This window comes from Vanacampus margaritifer, chromosome 4, assembly GCF_051991255.1.
Source record: "Vanacampus margaritifer isolate UIUO_Vmar chromosome 4, RoL_Vmar_1.0, whole genome shotgun sequence".
In the NCBI taxonomy this organism is placed as follows: domain Eukaryota; kingdom Metazoa; phylum Chordata; class Actinopteri; order Syngnathiformes; family Syngnathidae; genus Vanacampus; species Vanacampus margaritifer.
In genome coordinates this window covers 8,392,426-8,412,092 of record NC_135435.1, presented here as the reverse complement: position 1 = coordinate 8,412,092, position 19,667 = coordinate 8,392,426, and the positions used below count along the sequence as shown (strand labels likewise).

Sequence of the window (19,667 nt, the reverse complement as noted above, 5' to 3'; positions counted from 1 at the left end):
GTTGCCTGCTGTTTTTACCAAGTTAATGAAATCGCTGACTTTGCCGGAATTCACAACACACGACCTATATCATTATGTAGTCAATGCCGTGTCTTCTCCTTACATCGGGGCTGATTCAAAAGCTTGTCGCTGGCTTGAGTCTCTGGGACGAGATGCTACGCTCACACCGGGGGACAATATACAGCGTCGTAATGCAAAGGTAAAACTTGTTTATCATGCTAACTGACTTATTTTGACATAGTCCGTTCTATATTGAAACGCTGTGATGATGTTATGTTACTATGTTTACTAGTATAGAACAAATGACTACAGGCCGGTGGCTCTTTTGCCGTCCAGCGTCCCGTAGGGGGCGTTCCCGTGAGTGCTGTGACGTCACGTGCAAAAAGTCAATACTGTACTGAGTCTTTGACCTCTAATCTTGCAGAAATAGGGATGGAAGGTTTTTTTTCTTCAGTTTTTCCATTCTTTATGTGCTCAGTGTGCCTTGTATTCTTACAAAAGTTTAATATTTTAGGATGCCTATTTGTTGTATAATTAATGTTGTTAGTTGGAACTTGCACTATTTTAATGTGACTTTTGTGTGTTTGTTATGGATAGTGCACGTTGTTCAATAAAGCATTTAAAAATAAAAGTTTAGTACTGTACTACATTTTGTGACGACGTAGCCTTCTAACATGGAAGTTGTTTTCATGATGTTTATCATTTGGAAATAAGCATTAATCTCAATTGTAATAACACTTACAACAATCGCAATTTATTTTTATTTTTACCATATATATTATTTTTACAACCAAAGGAGAGCGTAAGATCAAAGAGAAGACTCCCCCTATCTTGCGCGCCACATGGTACATCCCGGTCTCGTTTCCATTCCCCTCCCTTCTGCCTTCAATGCCCTCCATCACCCTGCGTACTGTCATTTTCGTAAATTAAAGGCATTGTGACACCCAGAGACTGCCGTGGTCCTTCCATCGTTCAATTATCATAGTAATTGCTGGGAAGCAGCAGGAGAGGTACGTAATGTCCATTTCGTCTCATTAGACAACAGCATTTATTAACATGGATTGCTGTAAAACGTATTTGCATTGACAAGTGCAAGCTTCGTGCATTTTTAGTAAATATGTATTGATGTTTGTTCAGTGGGCTCTGCAACTTTCACTGATACCTTAGCAGTCACGTAGCACTTATTTTTCACCTCCATCTTGTCCTCTATTTGTAGGCCCTATGACTCATGAAGTTTGACAGATAAAAAACGCAGATATCTGCATTGCATTGCAGCTGGATTAGATCTGATCTGACTGGAATGAAAGCATATTCAGCCGGAGATGATGAATAGGCTCTGCAGAGCAACAGTAGTATTGTCGTATGCTAGTCATCCTGGTAGCTATGGTTTTGAAAAGGAGGCAGTAGTGGCACATTTTCACCAAAGCGTTATGTCATAGCTGCTTTGACCAAGATACTAACAATGGTTAAAGCTCATACCTCCTAATGCATCCATCCAAGTAAGTGATCGTTCGTCAAGGTCATATGACTGCTAGTGCTATACAGTGATTGAGTTTTAAACATTGTGCATATTTCTGTGTTTCCTCATTTAGTAAATATCATGTGAAGTCTGAGCCCAAATAAAGGGGATTATCTACCTTTGTCTTTTTGCTATGTGTTTTTTTTTTGTGTGAAACAGCACAGAGCCTAATAGCAGCACAAACAAGACTACACTTCCGTCCCAGAATCCATGGAAGCCAAGGCCAAGTCAGCTCCTGCGCCCAAAGGGCCATCAAAAGCAGAGAAAAAGGAGCCAGCAGCTCCACGTAAAGCTGAACCTGCCCCCGCAACCCCAGAGCCAGAGATTCCTCTTCCCCAGGATGGGGGGGCAGAAGGTGATGCCGGTGATGGGACTGCGGGCAGCTGCACAGACTCTCTGGAGCACCTGAAACCTTTCCTCATCGGTGGTGCTGTAATTGCAGTTGGAGCCATTTTGATGGGGGCGATACTACTGGCAAGGAGAAATTAAAATCATAATCTCAAAGAATAAACTCAATGTAAAATTGGTTCACAATTAATCATGGGTGATATTGAAGATGGGGAGTTTTGCTCTTTTTTTTTGGCTAGCAAACGTATATATATATAAATATAACAACTCAAAACAACTGTAAAGTTTTATTACAAATATTGTATGCATGAAGTTTGAATTTAAAATCTGTTAAAACTACACCATAGTGCTTAACATAGAAAACAAAAAAACTCTCTAAGGTAGCGTTTATAGCTGCTTTCTATTATTTGCCCAAATGTTGAGTGACATCAATGACCTATGTTCACTTTCCAAAGAGCTCCAGAAAATTGTGCTTCTGGATTAGAAAGTGATTTCATTCACTTTGTTTTCTTGGAAAGAGTAGACATGCATGTAAAAATGTTATATGATCATTTGACAAAAGAGTAAGGGATTTGGAATGCTGAAGTTTATGAACACCATGTGGGGGAATATTTGTGTGTATATGGCAGACTAGTGTTTTGTTTTGTTAGGGTAACCCTTTTGTGAGGTAGATTGTGGAATAAGAATGATATTTATGTTACAATCAGATGATGCGACAAATCAATAGCCCACCATCTGCAAATGTTCTGCATCAATATGTTTACTTCTTATCGTCGTCATTGTTGACTGGCAAACCAGTCATTAGGGGCCCGGTATCAAGTTCAATGCCTGCAGTTGAATCGTGCGTCATTACACTGTGCTTTGCTCCCTGTGTATTCCATCAAGAACAACCTTTGTTTTCAGTACCTTATTAATAACTAAGTAGAGATAGGCACATTTAGAGTGCTAATGTAAGGAAGTGGATTAGTCAAGTAGTCATAGTCTGCACACATTGCACCCATGCATGTGTTCCCAGCATTGTCTATTTACACAATAATGCTCTGTTTAAGAACAGACCACTTTTCTGTGGTTGCAATTGAACGTGTTTGCACCATATTAGTCATTATAAATGTTGTGTGAGTGTACAGCAATGTATTCTAAACCCCTAACACATCCCAACAATGCCAAAACTAGAACCAACTTCACCTGACGTTGTACAAATCAGTGTACCAAAAATGTCTTCTTTTAATAACATAACAGCGTATAAATGCAATAATTCGGTAGGATTCCTCAGTTAGCACATTATGTTGTGCCGTAGCAAGTTATTTCACATAAATGATGATGTAATAGCATAGTGATGGTCAAGTATGATGTTTAATAAAATGACAATGATGGTAGAGGTGATAGAAAGTATGTATTTATGGTGACTGTAATGATGGTTATGGTATATTTTTGATATATAAAAAAAACTCTTGGGTACTACCCTCTCCCCCAGTATACACAAAGAATGTGGTTGTGATGCAACCTTTATTAAAGGCAGTGAACCAACTCCAATCTGTTTTCTCTGAGAGTTCAAAGTTAATGCAAATTTTGAAAGAATATTTCATCTTTATTCAAAGTTGTTGCTGGCTTCCCTAAATTAATAATAAACGTAAACATTTCTTTCTTAAGCCCTTTGTATAAATAACATTATTTTTTAATTTATGCATATATATATAAAATATAGTATATATTAAAGAAAGATTGTTATTTTACTTGGAACAAAAATCAATTTTACATAAAAATATAATCATCTGAACATGTTTATATACAATACATAAATTCTGACCTAAATGCATAAGTGTATCGTTTGTATGTGGAATATTAAAAAAAAAAAAAAAGTTTTTCTGAATGCAATTTAACCCTTAGGCGGTATTGTGACCCGTTTTGGGCTTTTTGTTGGTTCTGACCAAGCCATTTCAAAATAAAAATACTGCCCACGGGTTTTAAAAGAACAATGACCACTGTAGAAATGTCAGCCATTAACAAGGACAAAGGTCAAAGTAAGACTTAAAAACTTATGTTTTTACACAAGAGTCAAATAATAATAATAATAATAATAATAATAATAATAATAACCAACATTGTATTTACTATTCTCGGCACAGCCAGTGACGTTTGTGACTTTTATGTTGAAGTATGGTACCGGAAGTTTTAACTTTTATTTTGATGACCTCTCCGGAAGTTTTTCTGTGAAACGACCGAAGAAATCTGCTGTTGTACTGTACAGCTCTTTGGTCACTATTTTTTTTCCTACTTCGTTGGGCATACGGCAACTTGATCACTGCGGGTGAGTTAAATACGACTGTGACCGTTGTGCATGAATGTTAGTAGATCGTAAACTCTTGTATAGAGAAAAAGTAAACTAACCACGTTTTGGTGCTAACATCGTGGCCAACCCACGGGCATTTGTTGTTAGCTGAACATGAGCTAGTCAGTAACTCGCGCTAAAACATTTTACTATGGTAGACATTACAAATACAGTATTTTTGACGTCGCGAATTTTTGTTAAAGACCATCTACATTTAAAAGGAATGAATCGGGTATTGATTTAACTGAATTTACAATGTACATTGCCATAAAAAAAATACCTTCTCAAATTCTTCGTTTCTTGCATAGTTTGCCCACTCATGCGAGCTCACAATTGGAAATACAGTATGAAGACCAACTAAGATACCCCAAGTGAAACATACAATGTAGTTTGAAATTTTGTTATGGGACAAAAGCAAAGCTATCGTCCGATGTAGAAAAAGTGCTGCAATGCAATGTAATGCAAATGCTTTCTTTACACGGTGAAAACAAACGGCGTACAGCTTTTGCCTGTGACGAGCATGCAAACTAGGCAGATTGTTATAGTAGTCAAACAACATTTCATCACATTTCGAAATCAAAATAATCCTCAAAAATCAAATTACAATGATCCAAAGTCCAATGCTTTTTAATGAGTGGAAAGCTTTCTTTCACTGCCAGTTTGACTTGTGATTGTCAGTAGAACCACGTTGACAAAATCAAGTCAGCCACAATATCTCAAAATGCTGAGATAGAATGCCACAAATGGAAAAAAAAAAACATCAAGTATAGATGAAAAGTAATTAAATAGGCAGTGGCTATTTTGCCATGGCTGGCTCTGATTGGTTAATCGCGGTACCGAGTCATGTACTGGGCGTGGTTCATTTTAAAGTGGATGTTTTGCCATGACTGGCAACTCACGCGCCACTGTGTACTTGCTCGTGGCATAATGTTAAAGTGCTCAACCTGTAAGTGCAAAGTTACGGGTTCGAGTCTTGCTTTTCACTTTTTTTTTACCCTTAAATAATAATTGACAACAGCCTATATGGTTGGATTACGATTAAAATGGTAATCTCAGCAACAGTTTGAAAGTTATGTTTTGGGTTAGGCTGGACATGCAGATAGCAGTCTATCTTTGGTGGCAAAGCAAAATGAAAACTTGATGAAAAGACACAAAGGGGTGAAGCAAGGCAGAAACCACGCCTACTGCATGACTTGGTCCGGCGATTGGCCAATCAGAACTGTTCACGGCAAAATAGCTAGCAGGAGAGTTGCTGGTCACTGCAAAATATCCACTGCCTTTGTATTTTGTTTTGCCACTGAAGATAGGCATAACTTGTAGTTAAAAAACAACAACAAAACGCACAAAGCAGGATTGAAACTTGTGACCGCGGACTTTGGGGGTGGCCGCCTTAACGATTATGCCCCCGGGTTAGTACACATTGACTGACGGATAATTTGTGTGATTCACAGCAAAATAATGCTAAGTGACTTGTCGTTCTCACGTGATTCATCGCAAAATAGCGCTAAGTGTCAAGTTGCCTGTCACGACTCATGGCAAAATATCTACGTTTAAAAAAAAAACCTGACATATTACTACCTCTCCAAACGATGCAGTAGTTTGAAGTACAGCTTGACAGCACCAAAATGTCACTCTTCAATAAATATATATATTTTTTTTAAGACTCCTTAAGAATCCTTGCCGCACTGATCTTACACTAGATCTTAGATTGAATGTACCTAACGAGGTGTCCATTGGAGACCTGCCACCTGAAGTCCTCTTTGAAGTTTGGAATTGAGAAAGGTGTGCATGTCTCTAGGTGTCTTGAAAATGATCATCCCGGTGCGGTGCTTCACATGTGGAAAGATCGTGGGTAACAAGTGGGAGATGTACCTTGGTTTGCTCCAGGCGGAGTACACTGAAGGGTAAGAAAGAAAGTTATTTTATTATTATATAGTTATTTTATTTGCAAATGAGTCAAATGTTGTCTATGCTAAACTCTGTGATAGGATAATTTACAGCCCGTTTGGGAAGGTGAATGTTAATCGAAGCTTTTTCTCTCACCTATTCAGTGATGCTCTTGATGCCCTGGGCCTGAAGAGATACTGCTGTCGAAGGATGCTCCTGTCTCATGTGGATCTTATTGAGAAGTTATTGAATTATGCCCCCCTGGAAAAGTAATGGCAACCAGCCTCCTTTAATAAGCGAGTGCACTTTATTAGGTTTCCTCTGGTTTATTTTGATGCTAAAAGAAAACAATGTTGCTTTGACCACAATACTTTAGATTTTTTTTCTTTTTTAAATAAAGCTGATGAATGTCACATTGCCTTTTTTTTTTTTATCAAAGTGGACTTACACACAAGAAAAGGATGGGCATCAGATCAATCGATAATTATAAATAGACATTTAAAACCATTTTTAAAAGAAATTAAGTTTGTTGTAATTTTTTGCAAAATATACCACTCAGACTGATGAAACCTAAAGGCAAGTTGAATACATTTGAGATTTAAGCATCTGGATAAATTTCTCACCAGGAATTGTTGGACTGGAGTTAATTTTCTTACAGTTGGCTTGTGTATGAATTTGCATGTCTGGTATGAAGCCCTCAACTTCCAGTGCTGCTTTTTCTTCCATTATTTTGTGGAATAGCATGTATGACAACAGAAGTGACTAAAAACTAGTGTTCCGATATCAGCAGAGGCCCTGATACTGCATTAAAACAGTGGTATCGGTATCGGTGAGTACTTACAAGTAACATGCCGATTCCATTAATTCTGATGCTAATATAGGACTTTGGATGCAGCATCTTGTGTCTTGCTCATGCTAGACATTCACTGATGTGTGACATGTTCACTGCATGTCGAGCTAAGATATCCTATTGGCCCTTGAATGCTCTGAACCAATAGCAAGACAGCTTTTTCATGTTGAGGAAAAAAAACATTAGGCATTGGCCGATACTGCAAAGCTGGGTATCGGAACAACACTACTAAAAACAATTGGAATTGAATTAATTTACCCCGAGGCAAGAAAAAAAATCAATCTTACAACAAGCATAACACATTCAGATGTTTGGGGGATTGTTTTATATTACAAAAGACAACAATGACATGATGTTAAATACACTTAAATGTGTCTTGCACATGCAAGGATTCTAATCTGAATGACTACACAGTATTTCCTGCGAACAATTCAAAAGCTCCTTAAGAGCAGAATGAAGAAACTATACAGGCTCCTGGAGATACATCTTTAGTCTTTTTATAAGGTTGTGTTGGAACAAAACGCTGTAACCTTCGTGCATGTCAACGGGAGTCTAAAAGGAAATTAGCATACTTCATTTAAAAAAAAAAAGTTTGCTAAAAGAAAAGAAAAGAAAGGGTTAACCCCCTTCAAAATTGTTTCAGCATAATGCTTAAAACGTTTCCTCAATGTTACACTCCCAATTTTTCAAATTAATTAAAACTTAACTCTAGTTCTTCCCTATCTTGATTCTCAAAGGCACAATATAAAGCTTAGGACCTGACAAAGCAGTTCAGAGACCAAACCAAACGGGATATGGGAACTTAGGAGACTTAAGCTCTTAACAGCTTTAGAAGTTTCTTTGACAAAGTGTTTTTTGGTCCAATACACTTGGTGAAATTTGAGGCTGGTGACGGTCACTTTTTAAAAAGGTGGACTCAAATGAAGGTTTGCAAAGATTACCAAGAGGTAGATGGGACCAGAGTTAAATTTCATGTCAAAGCAAATTATCTAAATTCATTGACATTTCATTTCATTTCAAGTTTCTTGTGTCAAAAATTTCAAACTCTTGTTTTTTTTAATATTGAATACAGTGTTCAAATCTTCAGGTAAGAAAATGAAACAAATAAGCATAAAGACAAAAATGTGAAAATTGAAGGGGTGCAATACTTCCAGAAAGCACTTGTACAAAGCTAATTATTGGTGGCATATCATTCATTACATGTTGCAATTAGCAATTTCAAGTGACATCGTGACAAATCCAAATTGAATGCAATCATCATAATGTACAGGCGGGCGTACCAGTTGGTCAATGTTGGTTTTGACGGCGGTCCAAGTGTGACATTGGCTCACGAGGATGTGCTGGGAACAATCTTACCAAGTCAGCGATAGCGTTCTCTGTAATCTCTGTTCCTGTCCCGTGAACGCTCCCGGTTCCTCTCTCGACTCCAAGAACGTTCTCTGTGCCTTCGAGATGTCCCGGCACCTTCCCAACGCGGTGAACCTTCTCTGTGGCGCTCCCGTTCTCGCTCCCGCTCCCGCTCTCGATCTCTGTCCCGCTCTCCAGAATGATTGCCACTCCTCGGGCTGCTTGATTACCAAGAAAATATTCATCACGATTATTTTTGGTGGTAATTGAAATCACGATTAGGGCGATCATTTATTTTTTGGGTACAAAACAAGAAAATGTTTAAACGTAAAAAATATTAAGAAAAATACAATTATTTGAAACTATAATTCTGCAAGTTCCTTTTGGACAAAACAAAATTTATTAAATTAGGTTTTTTTTTTTGTGCAAATGAATTTGCATTCCTTCTCATGTTTGCTTCAGTTTCCGATAACTACTAGGAGTGGGGAATCTTTGAATGTCTCACGATTCGATTCCGATTTTTGGGTGTGCGATTTGATTCAGCATCAATTTTCAATTAAGAATGATTTTTGATTTGAAATGATTTGATTGACAATGATTTTTGCTTCAATTTGAAAGTTAGAGTATTTTATTTGCAAATGAGCTGAGAACCACTGTTGTACATCATGCATGCTCCAGATGAGTATAAAGAGCCCTGACTTTTTAACTGTGACTGCGCCTATCAACTTGTATCTTCCCTTTAGTGTGGAGTGTTTGGGGCGAACACTCCACAGTTTTGGTGAAAAAGGTGAGAAATGCACTGTAATCAAAATTTTGCTCGTGAATATTTGTTGACGGGCGCTCACTCGTCGTGATTGGTGTAGAAGACCATATAAATGTATAATAAAAAGATATGGACACATTATGCTCTAAGGAAGACGAAGAACTTCTCTCATGAAACGTGCAACTTATATGGAGTTGAATATATGTAAAACTGTTTGCAAACATACGTGCGAAGCTTCAGTGCTGGGAAAGTTGATTTTTTGAAGTTCAGCTCACAAATTTTAAAATGAAATAGTTCAGTTAAAGGTTCATAACGGAACCCAAGTTCATTGCGCCAAAAATGAACGAGTTCATAGTTCTATTTAGGTCATCTAAAACAATTATTGGTTCTAAAACAGCCAAGTAATTTAAATGATCTTCACATATTGATAAATGACAACTTTCTTATCACTTCATGTCTAACCCCTTGGACCCTATTTTCATGCCCAGCTCAAGTTTAGCTAGTCTGTATACATGGGTGGAGTTTTCTTTTTTTGGGGTATTTTGCGAGACTTTGCACAGAAAAAATTGTGCGAAAGAGCGCTTTGTTTTTGTGCTTGTCGTGAGCCCTTGTGGGATGGAACACAGCTGACTCCCGGCCGATGGGAAGCTTTGTGAACCTGGTGATACGATACGTACCTCGATAAAATAGGTTACCTTAGTTTGTGTTGAACACAAAGTGCATACATTTCCAATGTATTGAAGAAAAAAACACATGAAGTTTGCTTACAATTGAAACATGATCTGAAGAATAAATTAAGAGACGATGACTGTGGTTCAAAAATCTTGCCGGCCATTTTTCTCATTGGAGAGCAGATTCCGCTGTAGCCTATTGTGCAGGTGCAAAGATGGCTGCACTAATACATGAAAGTACGTTAAAAACTTATGTAACTAACAATGTAGCTGCTGTGCTGTTAAATGATGTTTTACATTATGCATTGACCTTTAAGAATGTTTTGATAGGTGACTGCCCATGGGATAGTTCTGCATTAGGCGATCCCTTCAAAAAAATGACATTGGAACAGAAATCTGACTTCAGCAATGGGTCAACTTCATAATTGCCACTCACAAAGTTATCAATTGCATTTTTTTTCCCAAAGAACATTTACACTTTCTACATATTTGTGTGCAATTCAGCCCAAGACTGTATGCAATTTTGGTATGAGGCATGCTAACGCTAACCAACCTGTAGCCAGAGTTTCCCTGGATGGACACCAGGCAGTCTTTGAGGGAGGTGACGAGAGCTTGGCAACGCTCATCCCTGTACACGCTGGACTGCTTGATGATGGCAATCGCCGTTAACAGGGTTTCCATAGCCACTCTCAGGTCTCCTGTGATTACAAACATTGGGGCAGTTTGCAAAGAAATTGTATTCATTCATTCAAGACAGGCTAAAATATGCAGTACAAACATATTTAGGTTAGAAAAATGTTGGGAAACGATTGAGTCACCAACATCCATCTGAAGTACACATTTGATACAATTTTACCTCAAGATTCATATTCGACTTGTTTTTTTTCTCAAATTTTCAGCCAATCACAATGGAATGCACTTACCAGTTGTTGCACCCGTCACAGCCTTGGTAATGGCGCTGCTAGCCACAGCTCGATTTCTGTTCAACAGTTCTTCATAATCTCTCTCCCCCCTGAGATGTTTGCAAAGTACAACGATATTTATACATTGGCAGACGCTGGTGATATTATCAAGACGATCAATTAATAATGCAAATAGTAAAACATTATTCCACAGCTATAATGAATTATGGTTAGGGGGGGAAGAAAAGTTTGAAATTGCACGCATCCTCACTTTTGTTGAGCATAAGCATGACTTCTGTGTCTGTCTTGTGCTGGGGCGAAGTAAGCTGGATTTATATGCAGACTTGGAGGCGGATGGCTTGGCGCATTGAAAGGCGGAGGTGGAAACAGATGCGGCGGAGGGATGTTGGGTGGCACAGGTGGGAAGGGAGGGGGTGGCTGGCCGGGGAATGGGCTGGAACGTGGGGGAAATACGTTTCCAACCGGATGTGATGGCAAGTTAGGGGGTATACTGGGAGGACTGGAATCAGACGACAAAGACGAGGACATCTGCGAGTCGGTGTCCTTAGAATTACTGCGCATTGGGAATCCTGTGAAGAGCACAATGGGTTTTGGGAATCAAGCTAACATTTGCAACACGATGAATGTGACTGTGTGAAAATGGTGGCACTCTTACGTTTATTGGCGACATCCTCAAACACACTTAAGTTTTGATAGGTGGCAAAACGGCAGTCTATGCTTTCTCCATCCATAGTACATCGGGGGATTTTCTCCAACAACGTTTTTAATGACGTTTCAGAAGTCACCACCATCTTGGCATAGCTGTAATAAAGAGGTGAAGATATACATCAATCCAAATTCAAGTCCATAACCCGTATCAGCATACAGCAGCTTTTTTTTTTAAACATTTTCAAATAAAGGAAAAAGTCACTTACCCTCTTGATTGGCCATTTGCTTTGTTCTCCGCAAACTTGATTTCATTAATATCCCTCACCCCTAATTTCTGGGCCATGTGTAGGAGATCCTTGTCAGATGTCCACTAAATGGTATAGGATGTGAGGAGATGAGAAAAACATTTGGCTAATTTACAGCACGGGTCTACAACAAGTAGTTGGCAAACCTCAGTCACCAAAGGGTGTGCATAAAGTCTCTTTTGTTTCATAACCGTTCAATGCACAAACATCTTGCCTTTTCTTAACGGGAGATTATTCCAAAAATACCACATACTGTAAATGTAGTCTGAGCTAGATCTTGACGTGTGAACACAAGAAAACATGAGTGAACTCATGGATTTAGTAACTAGTTGACCCTCCTTTGACTGCAATAACCTCAACCAAAACATTTGCTGTAGCTTCAGATCAGATGTGCAAAACGATCAGGATGAATTTTGGACCATTCATAGTTACAAAATCGCTGCAGTTCCGCATGATTACTGAGATGTCTGGTGTGAATAGCTCTTCGAGTTTATAGTACCAAAGCTGCCAAAATTCTAAATAAATAAATGACTAAATAAATAAATAAATGACTAAAAGTGAAAATAAAAACGGATATAAAAAACTATAATCTAAAATTATATATATATAAAAATATATATATATATATATATATATATATATATATATATATATATATATATATAAATAAATGGAAATAAAAACAACAAAATATGTTTGTATACATATATAAATAAATTTGTATTTAATTTTTGATATTTATTTTTATTTTCACTTTTATTCATTTATTTATTCATTTTTAATTTTGGCAGTTTTGGTCCATACTGCCAGGTCGAAATGTTATTCAAATGAGGGGGCAGTCCTAAGCGTGTCTTGGGTTGGACTCCGCCGTTGCAAACTACCTTTCATTGGCCGAGTGAGCTCTAAAATGTCCTTCTTAAAAATATTTGGGTACCGGTAAATAAAAACAGCTTCTTTTTTTTTCATTCAACACATTCTATTTCATTTTAAACTAATTATTAAATATTTGGTATATTAAGAAACGTGTACCATGTTAAGTTTAAATAAACAAATATTGATATTCTTCTTGTTTGGATTATTCTTAGCATGTCGTAGTGTCCCATCACTGGTGAGCTATTTTTAGAACATACCATACCCCTGATTACTCATTGTCCTTGGGGACACGCCTTGCACCTACACATGCATGCACACTTATTTATTTATTTTAAGGACAATAAGCGTCTCCCCTTATCCCCACCCCCCTCCATTCTTCCCTCCTCCATGCAAGACTACTTGTGCATTCGAAGGAGAAGAAAGTTAATTGAAGGCAATTAACTTCACAAGTTTTGTAAACAGGAATGGTTTAAATTTCCTTGTGCACGTTGTGATCATTGTATCTGATCTGCAACTACTGGAACTCAAACTGAAATGTAAAGGAATCAATGCCTCCTCTTTACGTAGAAGTGTTTCCACTTTCAGAACCAGACTATCTGTTCAACAGTGAAGAGACTGAAATGAAATGTGTGGACTTTTAAATATATCTACTCAGTACTAATTTTAATATACTGCATATGCATGATGTACAACTCACCCAAGAGAAATTCCCTATATATAATGAGAATCTTCGTGACTGGTTTGTGTCCTTTTCATCTGCTTTTTCCGTGGCTACTTTGTCTTCCACTGTAGTTGGCGTTACCCTGCCAGCATCTGAATTCAAAGTGGTTTTCTTGTCTTGATCAACTGAGCCAGAAAGTACAGCATCATCGAAGAGGTCATTGGCCTCATCGAGTTTGTCCAAATCCTGCGGTCAGATTAAAAAAACAACAACAAATGAACAAACATTGCAGGAATGCTTGCATTGTAAATAATAAAATAAAATAATAAGTAATACATTGTACACGAGCTTTAGCATTTTTCTAAACATTCTGGGATACGAAGTGACGATATAAGACAGCAAAAGGAAACGAAATTGCAATTTGAGAATGTTTTTGACTCATAGAAATGTTTATGCACACTAAAGTCAGTGCACTTGCCTCCGCGTTTGCAGTAAAGACTACAAGACCAAAGACTCACCTCGTCGTTTGGATTCGAGTCACCATACAAGTCTACGGTCGCCGTTTTGGATTCACTCGGTCCGGCTCCAGCCATCACGAGGGCCAGAGATCATTCAAAAGATGACGATGACGGTGATGCTGCTTCTATTTTTGCTTTTTCTGCTGGGGAGCTTCGATATGCACATTTACACTCGGTGCGGCATCAACGGAAAGCGAAAAATGATGCTGGGCCAGATGTATACTTTTGTTGACGTCGAACATTAGCTAACGTTAGCAAACGTTGGGACCGGATATATATATAACAATGTATGTGCATCAGTATATAGGCGTAGCACAACAGAACGATGCCTGGTAAAATAAAGTTTAATGCAAACAATGCACAAGTCTTCCCACTGGTTATTTAGATTGATACAGTTTCGCATTGGGCCACTGACGCTAGTGTTGCTAACGTACCTGCCTGGTCATGTGTATCAGTTAAATTTTACCGGTTAGCAACATGAGAAACATTGGTTCCTATTCCTTCATCGTATGTGAGGGAAAATAATACAGTCATAGGTTATAATATACACATTGGAATGGATTTGATTAAAACAAATAAAAAAGGAACTTGTATACCAATTGCTTTGTTCCTTCTATGAGTGACTTTGTATTTGAGAATGAGAACTTTACTGCGATAAACGCAACTATTATATTACCGACAATGCGTCACGTGTCTAGCGTGGGCCAATCACATGGTGTTTGACGAAAGAGGGGTGTTTACAGTTTCTGACGTTTCCCTACCGGACTGCTGAGGTTAACGTACAGTCGTAACCAGCGAAGTCAAATGAAATGCTGTCCTTGGTTATTACGAAAAGAGTAAGTTATATACCGTATATATTTTGAACTAATTCTGTTTCATGGTTTGTCAGTTACTGTCTTTCGGGTGACGGTAATTTGAACCGATGTACTGTACTGTTTTTAATCTAATCCAAAATGTACGTTTTTTGTACATTATATTTATTTTTTATATACATATTTCTCATGTGCAGTATTGCACTAACACCTGTCTTATGTAGAGCTAAAATAGTTGGACAACAGTCAAGTTGTTGTACAACAGGCAAGCACGAGACATTATGCAACTCTACTTTGCTGTGTTTTGTCATTGGCAACTGCGAGACAAACTGGCAAGAATATTGATTGTTTTTCCACTTCCCACAAAACGTAGCACCTATATTTATAGACTAAACGGATTAGTACCTTATTTGCAACATATCGTTCAACTTGTAAAAAAAAACTCGAATGTAATTATTTTATTGTGTTTTTACATCAGCTGGTGACAGGGATATGCCAGACAGCATGCAGACCTGCGGTCACTGGCCTGCTACAGACCCGTTGTTATCGTGGCGATGCACCTGATGATGCCAGGACTGACCTGATTGAGATCCCCTTGCCCCCTTGGGAGGAAAAGTCCGGAGAGCCCATTGACATCAAGAGACGGCGCCTGCTCTACGAGAGCCGCAAAAGGGGCATGTTGGAGAACTGCATATTGCTCAGGTTGGAAAATAATCCATCCATCCAATAAATTAACCAAATGTGCATGTTTTTGGAATCTGGGAGAAAACCAGATTACATAAAGTAAAAAGATACATCATGCAGGCGATAGATTGTATAGGTCAGTGGTTCTCAACCACATTCCTCGAGTACCCCTTATCCAGCCTGTTTTCCATGTCTCCCACGAGCAACACAGGTGTTTCTAACAATCAGCTAATCAGCAAGCTCTGCATGAAGCCTGATAACGATCCTCAGCTGTGCTGGCTGGGGAGACAGGGAAAACAGGCTTGGAAAGGGGTACTCGAGGACCGGGGCTGAGAACCAGTGGTATAGGTTACTGTGAGATACAAACTTGTTTAAGGTTACTGCATGTTTCCATGATTTTCTCTCCCCTTGCAGCCTTTTTGCTAAACGCTACCTGAATACGATGAGCGAGGCCCAGCTGCTACAGTATGACAGGCTAATCAACGAACCAAGCAACGACTGGGACATCTACTACTGGGCAACAGGTGAAAAAATATATATTTTCAGTGCTGTCTTTCTTTCATGAAATGTGATATTGTCTGAGCTTGTAATGCTCTGAACACACAAATGTGGAGCTTTTTTTGCGGGATTTGCTGTAGGAGTAAGATTGGACCTCTTAATTTTTTTCCATGGAAGAATTGGTCTTTTTCTGTGATAAATTGCCCTTAAGTTATTAATTATGTCTGTCACTCTCAACATGTTCATTTCACGAGTCACAGTCTGAACGTAGCTCAGTGTTTGTGAAACAATACAAACCAAAATAGCAACCACACCACCATGAACCTGATTTAATTTTGCATGTCAGCTTTTGTGAAGGAATATTAGGGATATACTATACACACAAAAGACAAACAAAAAGGAGATTAAGCTTTAGTTTTACAAAAATAAAGTCATACAGTATATTGAGACAATTTAAAGATTAGTAAAGACCCTTTTTTTTCTGTGATTATGACTTTGTTTTGTCTATTTCTGTCAATGTCTCGTCAAGTTTTATCATGTTCACCTGCGCGTGCCATCCAATCATCTCCCTCAGCCACGTGTGTCTTGTCCAGGTGCCTGCCATTGTCTCGTTAGTGTGTGTATTTATGTTGTATTCAAGGAAGGTGGGAAGTCGGAAATATCCCACTTGGAATCTCCCAGTACTGACCTCAAAGTGTTCAAAACAAATGAAAACAACCAAGATGGCTGATTCCAATAAATTGTTTGTTGTTCTAGTTAACACAGCAAGTTGAAATCAAGTTGGGTTATGTAAAGGTTGTTTTTTCCGAATAACTAAATGTGATAATAGTGTAAGTTATATTTTGCCTTTCACGTTTCGCAGTTGTCGAGTGGCGTCAGTTTTAAACCAGTCGGTGAAGTCGGGGTCCTTTTTTTTCTAACTTCGCAACTCAAAGGGGCGTTCCCGTGCATACTTACTGTTATGAAGTCAGAACATTCTGGCTTCCCACTTTCCTCAAATGCAGCATTAGTTCCCTGCTTTCTTTCAGTCTTTGTCAGTTCATTGTCAACCTCGTGTCCTGTCTGATTGGCTTTTGTTCTCAGTCTTGAGTTAAGTCGAGTCATTTCCCCATATTTGTTTGCCACTTCAAATCTTGTTTTGGACTTTGTTGAATTTGTGTTTTTGGAAGCCTAGTATCTGATTTGCCTTTTTGTTGAATTAAATTGCCTTTTTGAGCATACATGCCTCACCTCCCTGCGTCCCTGCGTTTGGGTCCTCAGCCTCCATACAAATCTTGACAAATAAAGTCATATTACAGTATTACAAAGGGAAGTGAAAGAATGAAGTGCAATTTATTATCTGCATAATGAAGAGTAATGTAGAGACACTGTTGAGCTTGAGCCTATCACAAGTAACTTTGGGCGAGAGGCGGAGCACACCCTGATATGGTCAACAGCCAATCATATGGTCAGTTTAGAGTCTTTAGTTACCCTAAGAAACATGTTTTTGGAATACACAAATACAGAATAGCCAAAGGGAATCGACGCTAGCACGAAGATAAGATGCAAACTGTATACAGGAAAGCCAGAGCCCAGATCCAGTGCAACATTTGGGCACAGTGCTGCTATAGATAATCTTGTCAAGTTATTTATTATATGGATGGTTTCTTTCCCTCACTTCCTGTTTTGCTTACAGAGGCACAGCCCACCCCGGATGTTTACCAAGGAGAGATCATGGATATGCTGAAGGAGTTCACAAAGAATCGCAATCAGGAGCAGAGGTTGGATGCCCCCAGCTTGGAATACCTGGAAAAGGAAGGCTGATGAGCCCCCCCACCCACTACAATGGTAACATAACCTTGTGTGGAAGACTTCCGACTGGTCTACTGTACTTTATCATGTCAGCCGTGTGCAATGTATTGTGGGCTTCAATACGTTGCTAACATTTTATTCTTGTATTTAAATGCGCCTTGATATCTGAGGCTTATAAGGGAAGTTCTGAAAGAGTGTCACTATGTTAGCTAGGAGTACATTTAGTTTAGATGAATATCAATATTCATTTTGCATAGAATTGAAATTATTTTGTTTTTGTGGTACAATTATGATGCATCAACTGCAAGCATGTAATTTAATAAATGTTGAAAATGTAAACGTTCTCTTGGTCCTCATTTTGGTGGGGGGAATTACAAACAGTTCCAAATACCAGCCAGTGTTAGAACAAAACCTTGCACGTTAAATGAGGTGGAAGGAGGGCCGGATCTGGCCTGCATGCCTTGAGTAATACAGTACTTTTTGTTTTGTTTCTACTTGTAATGTTAATTTATATCCAGCAGATGGCAACAAGGTATTATCGAATACAACCACTGTGGATGTGATGCAAATGTCTACAGTACTATAAATGGATAATAAGCACATATATTAACCATATCCATCTGCCATGCTTTTTACAAGTCAACCTGGCAATTTTGAATTATTCAAAGCACCCATATTTGATTTATCTGGATGATAATCTTCTAAATTATCACACATGCTATCGTGCTCATATGGGTCATTAGGAGGCATTTTGCCTCTGGATTTCAGTGAGAGTAGACAACCTTTGTATAGCATCCTAAGGACCACTGAAATTGTCTTTCCCTTTAAAGCTCGTAATTGTGAGTTCCGAGGTATTTGAATATGACTCCATACTCTCATCCATTTATTGTAACCCTCAATTACTGAATAGAGGAGAAAAGACTTCAGGCCAGATGTGTACAGATTATTAAATTAGATCACGCCTGCTTGTGCATGCCCGTGGAATTATAATGTATACATAAATCAGACAAGGTGTTTTAATGGTACACAATAAACAGCACATGCCGAGTACAATTTGTATTATCTATGTCTTGAAACAGATTTATTCTGTTAAATACATTATGGTGACATTTGTTAGCAAAGGCTTTGATTTCTCTGAGGTTTCAAAAGATGTATTTTATTTATTTATTTTTGCATCCATCCATCAATTATCTAGCGCTGATCCGGGGGGTTATTTTTACATTGTGATTTCAAATATGTAAACAGTTTTGACTGGGCTATGTCATTCAAACGTACTGCAAAGTCATTCAAATTTATTGATAAAAGTCAAATATCCTGTGGCATTATGGGAAAATGTAATGTTTTTAGCATTTAGCCTATGTTTTAGGATCACGTTTGAACAACGTAGCCCAGTTAAAAAGGTTGGCTCCACATTGGCAGTTCTATACTTCCGTACTTAGAACAGTAAGAAAATATTTTTTTTTTGGTCAGAATTCATAAAAACACCAGAAGATCACAAGAAGGATGAAATTACATGACCTGGAAATTGTATGAGGGGGAATGCTGATCTGCAAATTATATATATATATAAAAGCTTATCAGGGGTTTAACAAAATCCAGTTTGAACCAGAAAATATGTTTTTAATTTAAAAGATACAAGTGTATTGAAGCAAACCGAATTGTTCCATTTTGAAATATTTTGTGTTTTTTATTTGTATTATTTTATATCGAGATCGTGTTTTGTAGGAGATATATAACTTAGAAAGAAATGGCACATTTACCGTAATGAGTAATCAGTAAGTTCATTCAAATGACAATTGCATCATACCCTCTCAAACTGAGCCCCGTATCAAATCTAATAATTTCACTTAAAAATCGAAACGTCCTTGAATCGTTTTGCATCCAATGTATAGAAAACAAGTTTATTTTTTATTTTTAGATAGTTCCAGAACAACAACACTTTTAATATTTAAATGTGATCCTGTGACTTGTGCTCGACTATATTGATCAATCACTGGGGTATCAATATACAGTACAGCCAAAATGAATCATCATAATGTTTGATATGATTATTTCAATATCAATCTGCCCAACACAAGTTGCTATTTCCCGGAGAGATGCCAGCTGACATTCACAAGTCCTTGAGTCATGCAATGTCCTTCCCTTTGACATCTCTTCCTAATGCATGTGTGTAGAGTGCACTGAAGCTGAGTGTGAATTTAGACACAATGGTTGGCAATTCTGCTCAAAACCACAAGATT

The 19,667-nt window shown here is 38.1% G+C and overlaps 3 protein-coding genes and 1 long non-coding RNA gene across 7 annotated transcripts; 3 read left to right on the top strand and 1 right to left on the bottom strand.

Moving 5' to 3' along the window:
- Positions 1-849: 849 nt before the first annotated feature.
- LOC144049941 (uncharacterized) lies at positions 850-3,395 on the top strand. Its single transcript, XR_013293729.1, has 2 exons — positions 850-1,010; positions 1,679-3,395. It is a non-coding gene; the product is annotated as an uncharacterized LOC144049941 (long non-coding RNA).
- Positions 3,396-4,049: 654 nt separating this feature from the next.
- On the top strand, positions 4,050-6,496 carry polr2l (RNA polymerase II, I and III subunit L). The gene is made up of 3 exons (XM_077564055.1): positions 4,050-4,175; positions 5,995-6,100; positions 6,248-6,496. Exons 2-3 carry the CDS (start codon positions 6,006-6,008, stop codon positions 6,354-6,356), a joined length of 204 nt encoding a protein of 67 aa, XP_077420181.1. The 5' UTR covers positions 4,050-4,175; positions 5,995-6,005; the 3' UTR covers positions 6,357-6,496.
- A 745-nt stretch (positions 6,497-7,241) lies between these two features.
- LOC144050824 (cleavage and polyadenylation specificity factor subunit 7-like) lies at positions 7,242-16,221 on the bottom strand. 3 transcript variants are annotated; one of them, XM_077564438.1, is made up of 8 exons: positions 16,181-16,221; positions 13,161-13,370; positions 11,552-11,655; positions 11,293-11,438; positions 10,888-11,206; positions 10,638-10,726; positions 10,268-10,412; positions 7,242-8,501 (listed from the first exon to the last, which is right to left on the bottom strand). In XM_077564438.1, the coding sequence occupies exons 1-8, from the start codon at positions 16,199-16,201 to the stop codon at positions 8,294-8,296; spliced, it is 1,242 nt and encodes a 413-aa protein (XP_077420564.1). In that variant the 5' UTR covers positions 16,202-16,221; the 3' UTR covers positions 7,242-8,293. The 3 variants fall into 3 exon arrangements, with proteins under 3 accessions (XP_077420564.1, XP_077420563.1, XP_077420562.1); XM_077564437.1 differs by lacking the exon at positions 16,181-16,221 and adding an exon at positions 13,643-14,265 and having other exon boundaries at positions 7,242-8,498; XM_077564436.1 differs by lacking the exon at positions 16,181-16,221 and adding an exon at positions 13,643-14,263.
- sdhaf2 (succinate dehydrogenase complex assembly factor 2) lies at positions 13,629-17,766 on the top strand. Of its 2 annotated transcripts, none has more exons than XM_077564441.1 (4): positions 13,629-13,755; positions 14,933-15,156; positions 15,553-15,662; positions 17,312-17,766. In XM_077564441.1, the coding sequence occupies exons 1-4, from the start codon at positions 13,744-13,746 to the stop codon at positions 17,437-17,439; spliced, it is 474 nt and encodes a 157-aa protein (XP_077420567.1). In that variant the 5' UTR covers positions 13,629-13,743; the 3' UTR covers positions 17,440-17,766. The 2 variants fall into 2 exon arrangements, with proteins under 2 accessions (XP_077420567.1, XP_077420566.1); XM_077564440.1 differs by lacking the exon at positions 13,629-13,755 and adding an exon at positions 14,373-14,478.
- The last annotated feature ends 1,901 nt before the right edge of the window (positions 17,767-19,667 follow it).

Excerpts from the sequence above, each read along its gene's own strand:
- sdhaf2 (XM_077564440.1), top strand. The coding sequence starts at position 14,452 with ATGCTGTCCTTGGTTATTACGAAAAGA. Across the intron at positions 14,479-14,932 it reads CCTTGGTTATTACGAAAAGA|CTGGTGACAGGGATATGCCA; the intron begins GTAAGTTATATA and ends TTTTTACATCAG. Across the intron at positions 15,157-15,552 it reads GAGAACTGCATATTGCTCAG|CCTTTTTGCTAAACGCTACC; the intron begins GTTGGAAAATAA and ends CTCCCCTTGCAG.
- LOC144050824 (XM_077564436.1), bottom strand. The coding sequence starts at position 13,717 with ATGGCTGGAGCCGGACCGAGTGAATCCAAAACGGCGACCGTAGACTTG. Across the intron at positions 13,371-13,642 it reads ACTCGAATCCAAACGACGAG|GATTTGGACAAACTCGATGA; the intron begins GTGAGTCTTTGG and ends ATCTGACCGCAG. Across the intron at positions 10,727-10,887 it reads CATGCTTATGCTCAACAAAA|GGGGGAGAGAGATTATGAAG; the intron begins GTGAGGATGCGT and ends CAAACATCTCAG.
- polr2l (XM_077564055.1), top strand. The coding sequence starts at position 6,006 with ATGATCATCCCGGTGCGGTGCTTCACATGTGGAAAGATCGTGGGTAAC. Across the intron at positions 6,101-6,247 it reads CAGGCGGAGTACACTGAAGG|TGATGCTCTTGATGCCCTGG; the intron begins GTAAGAAAGAAA and ends TCACCTATTCAG.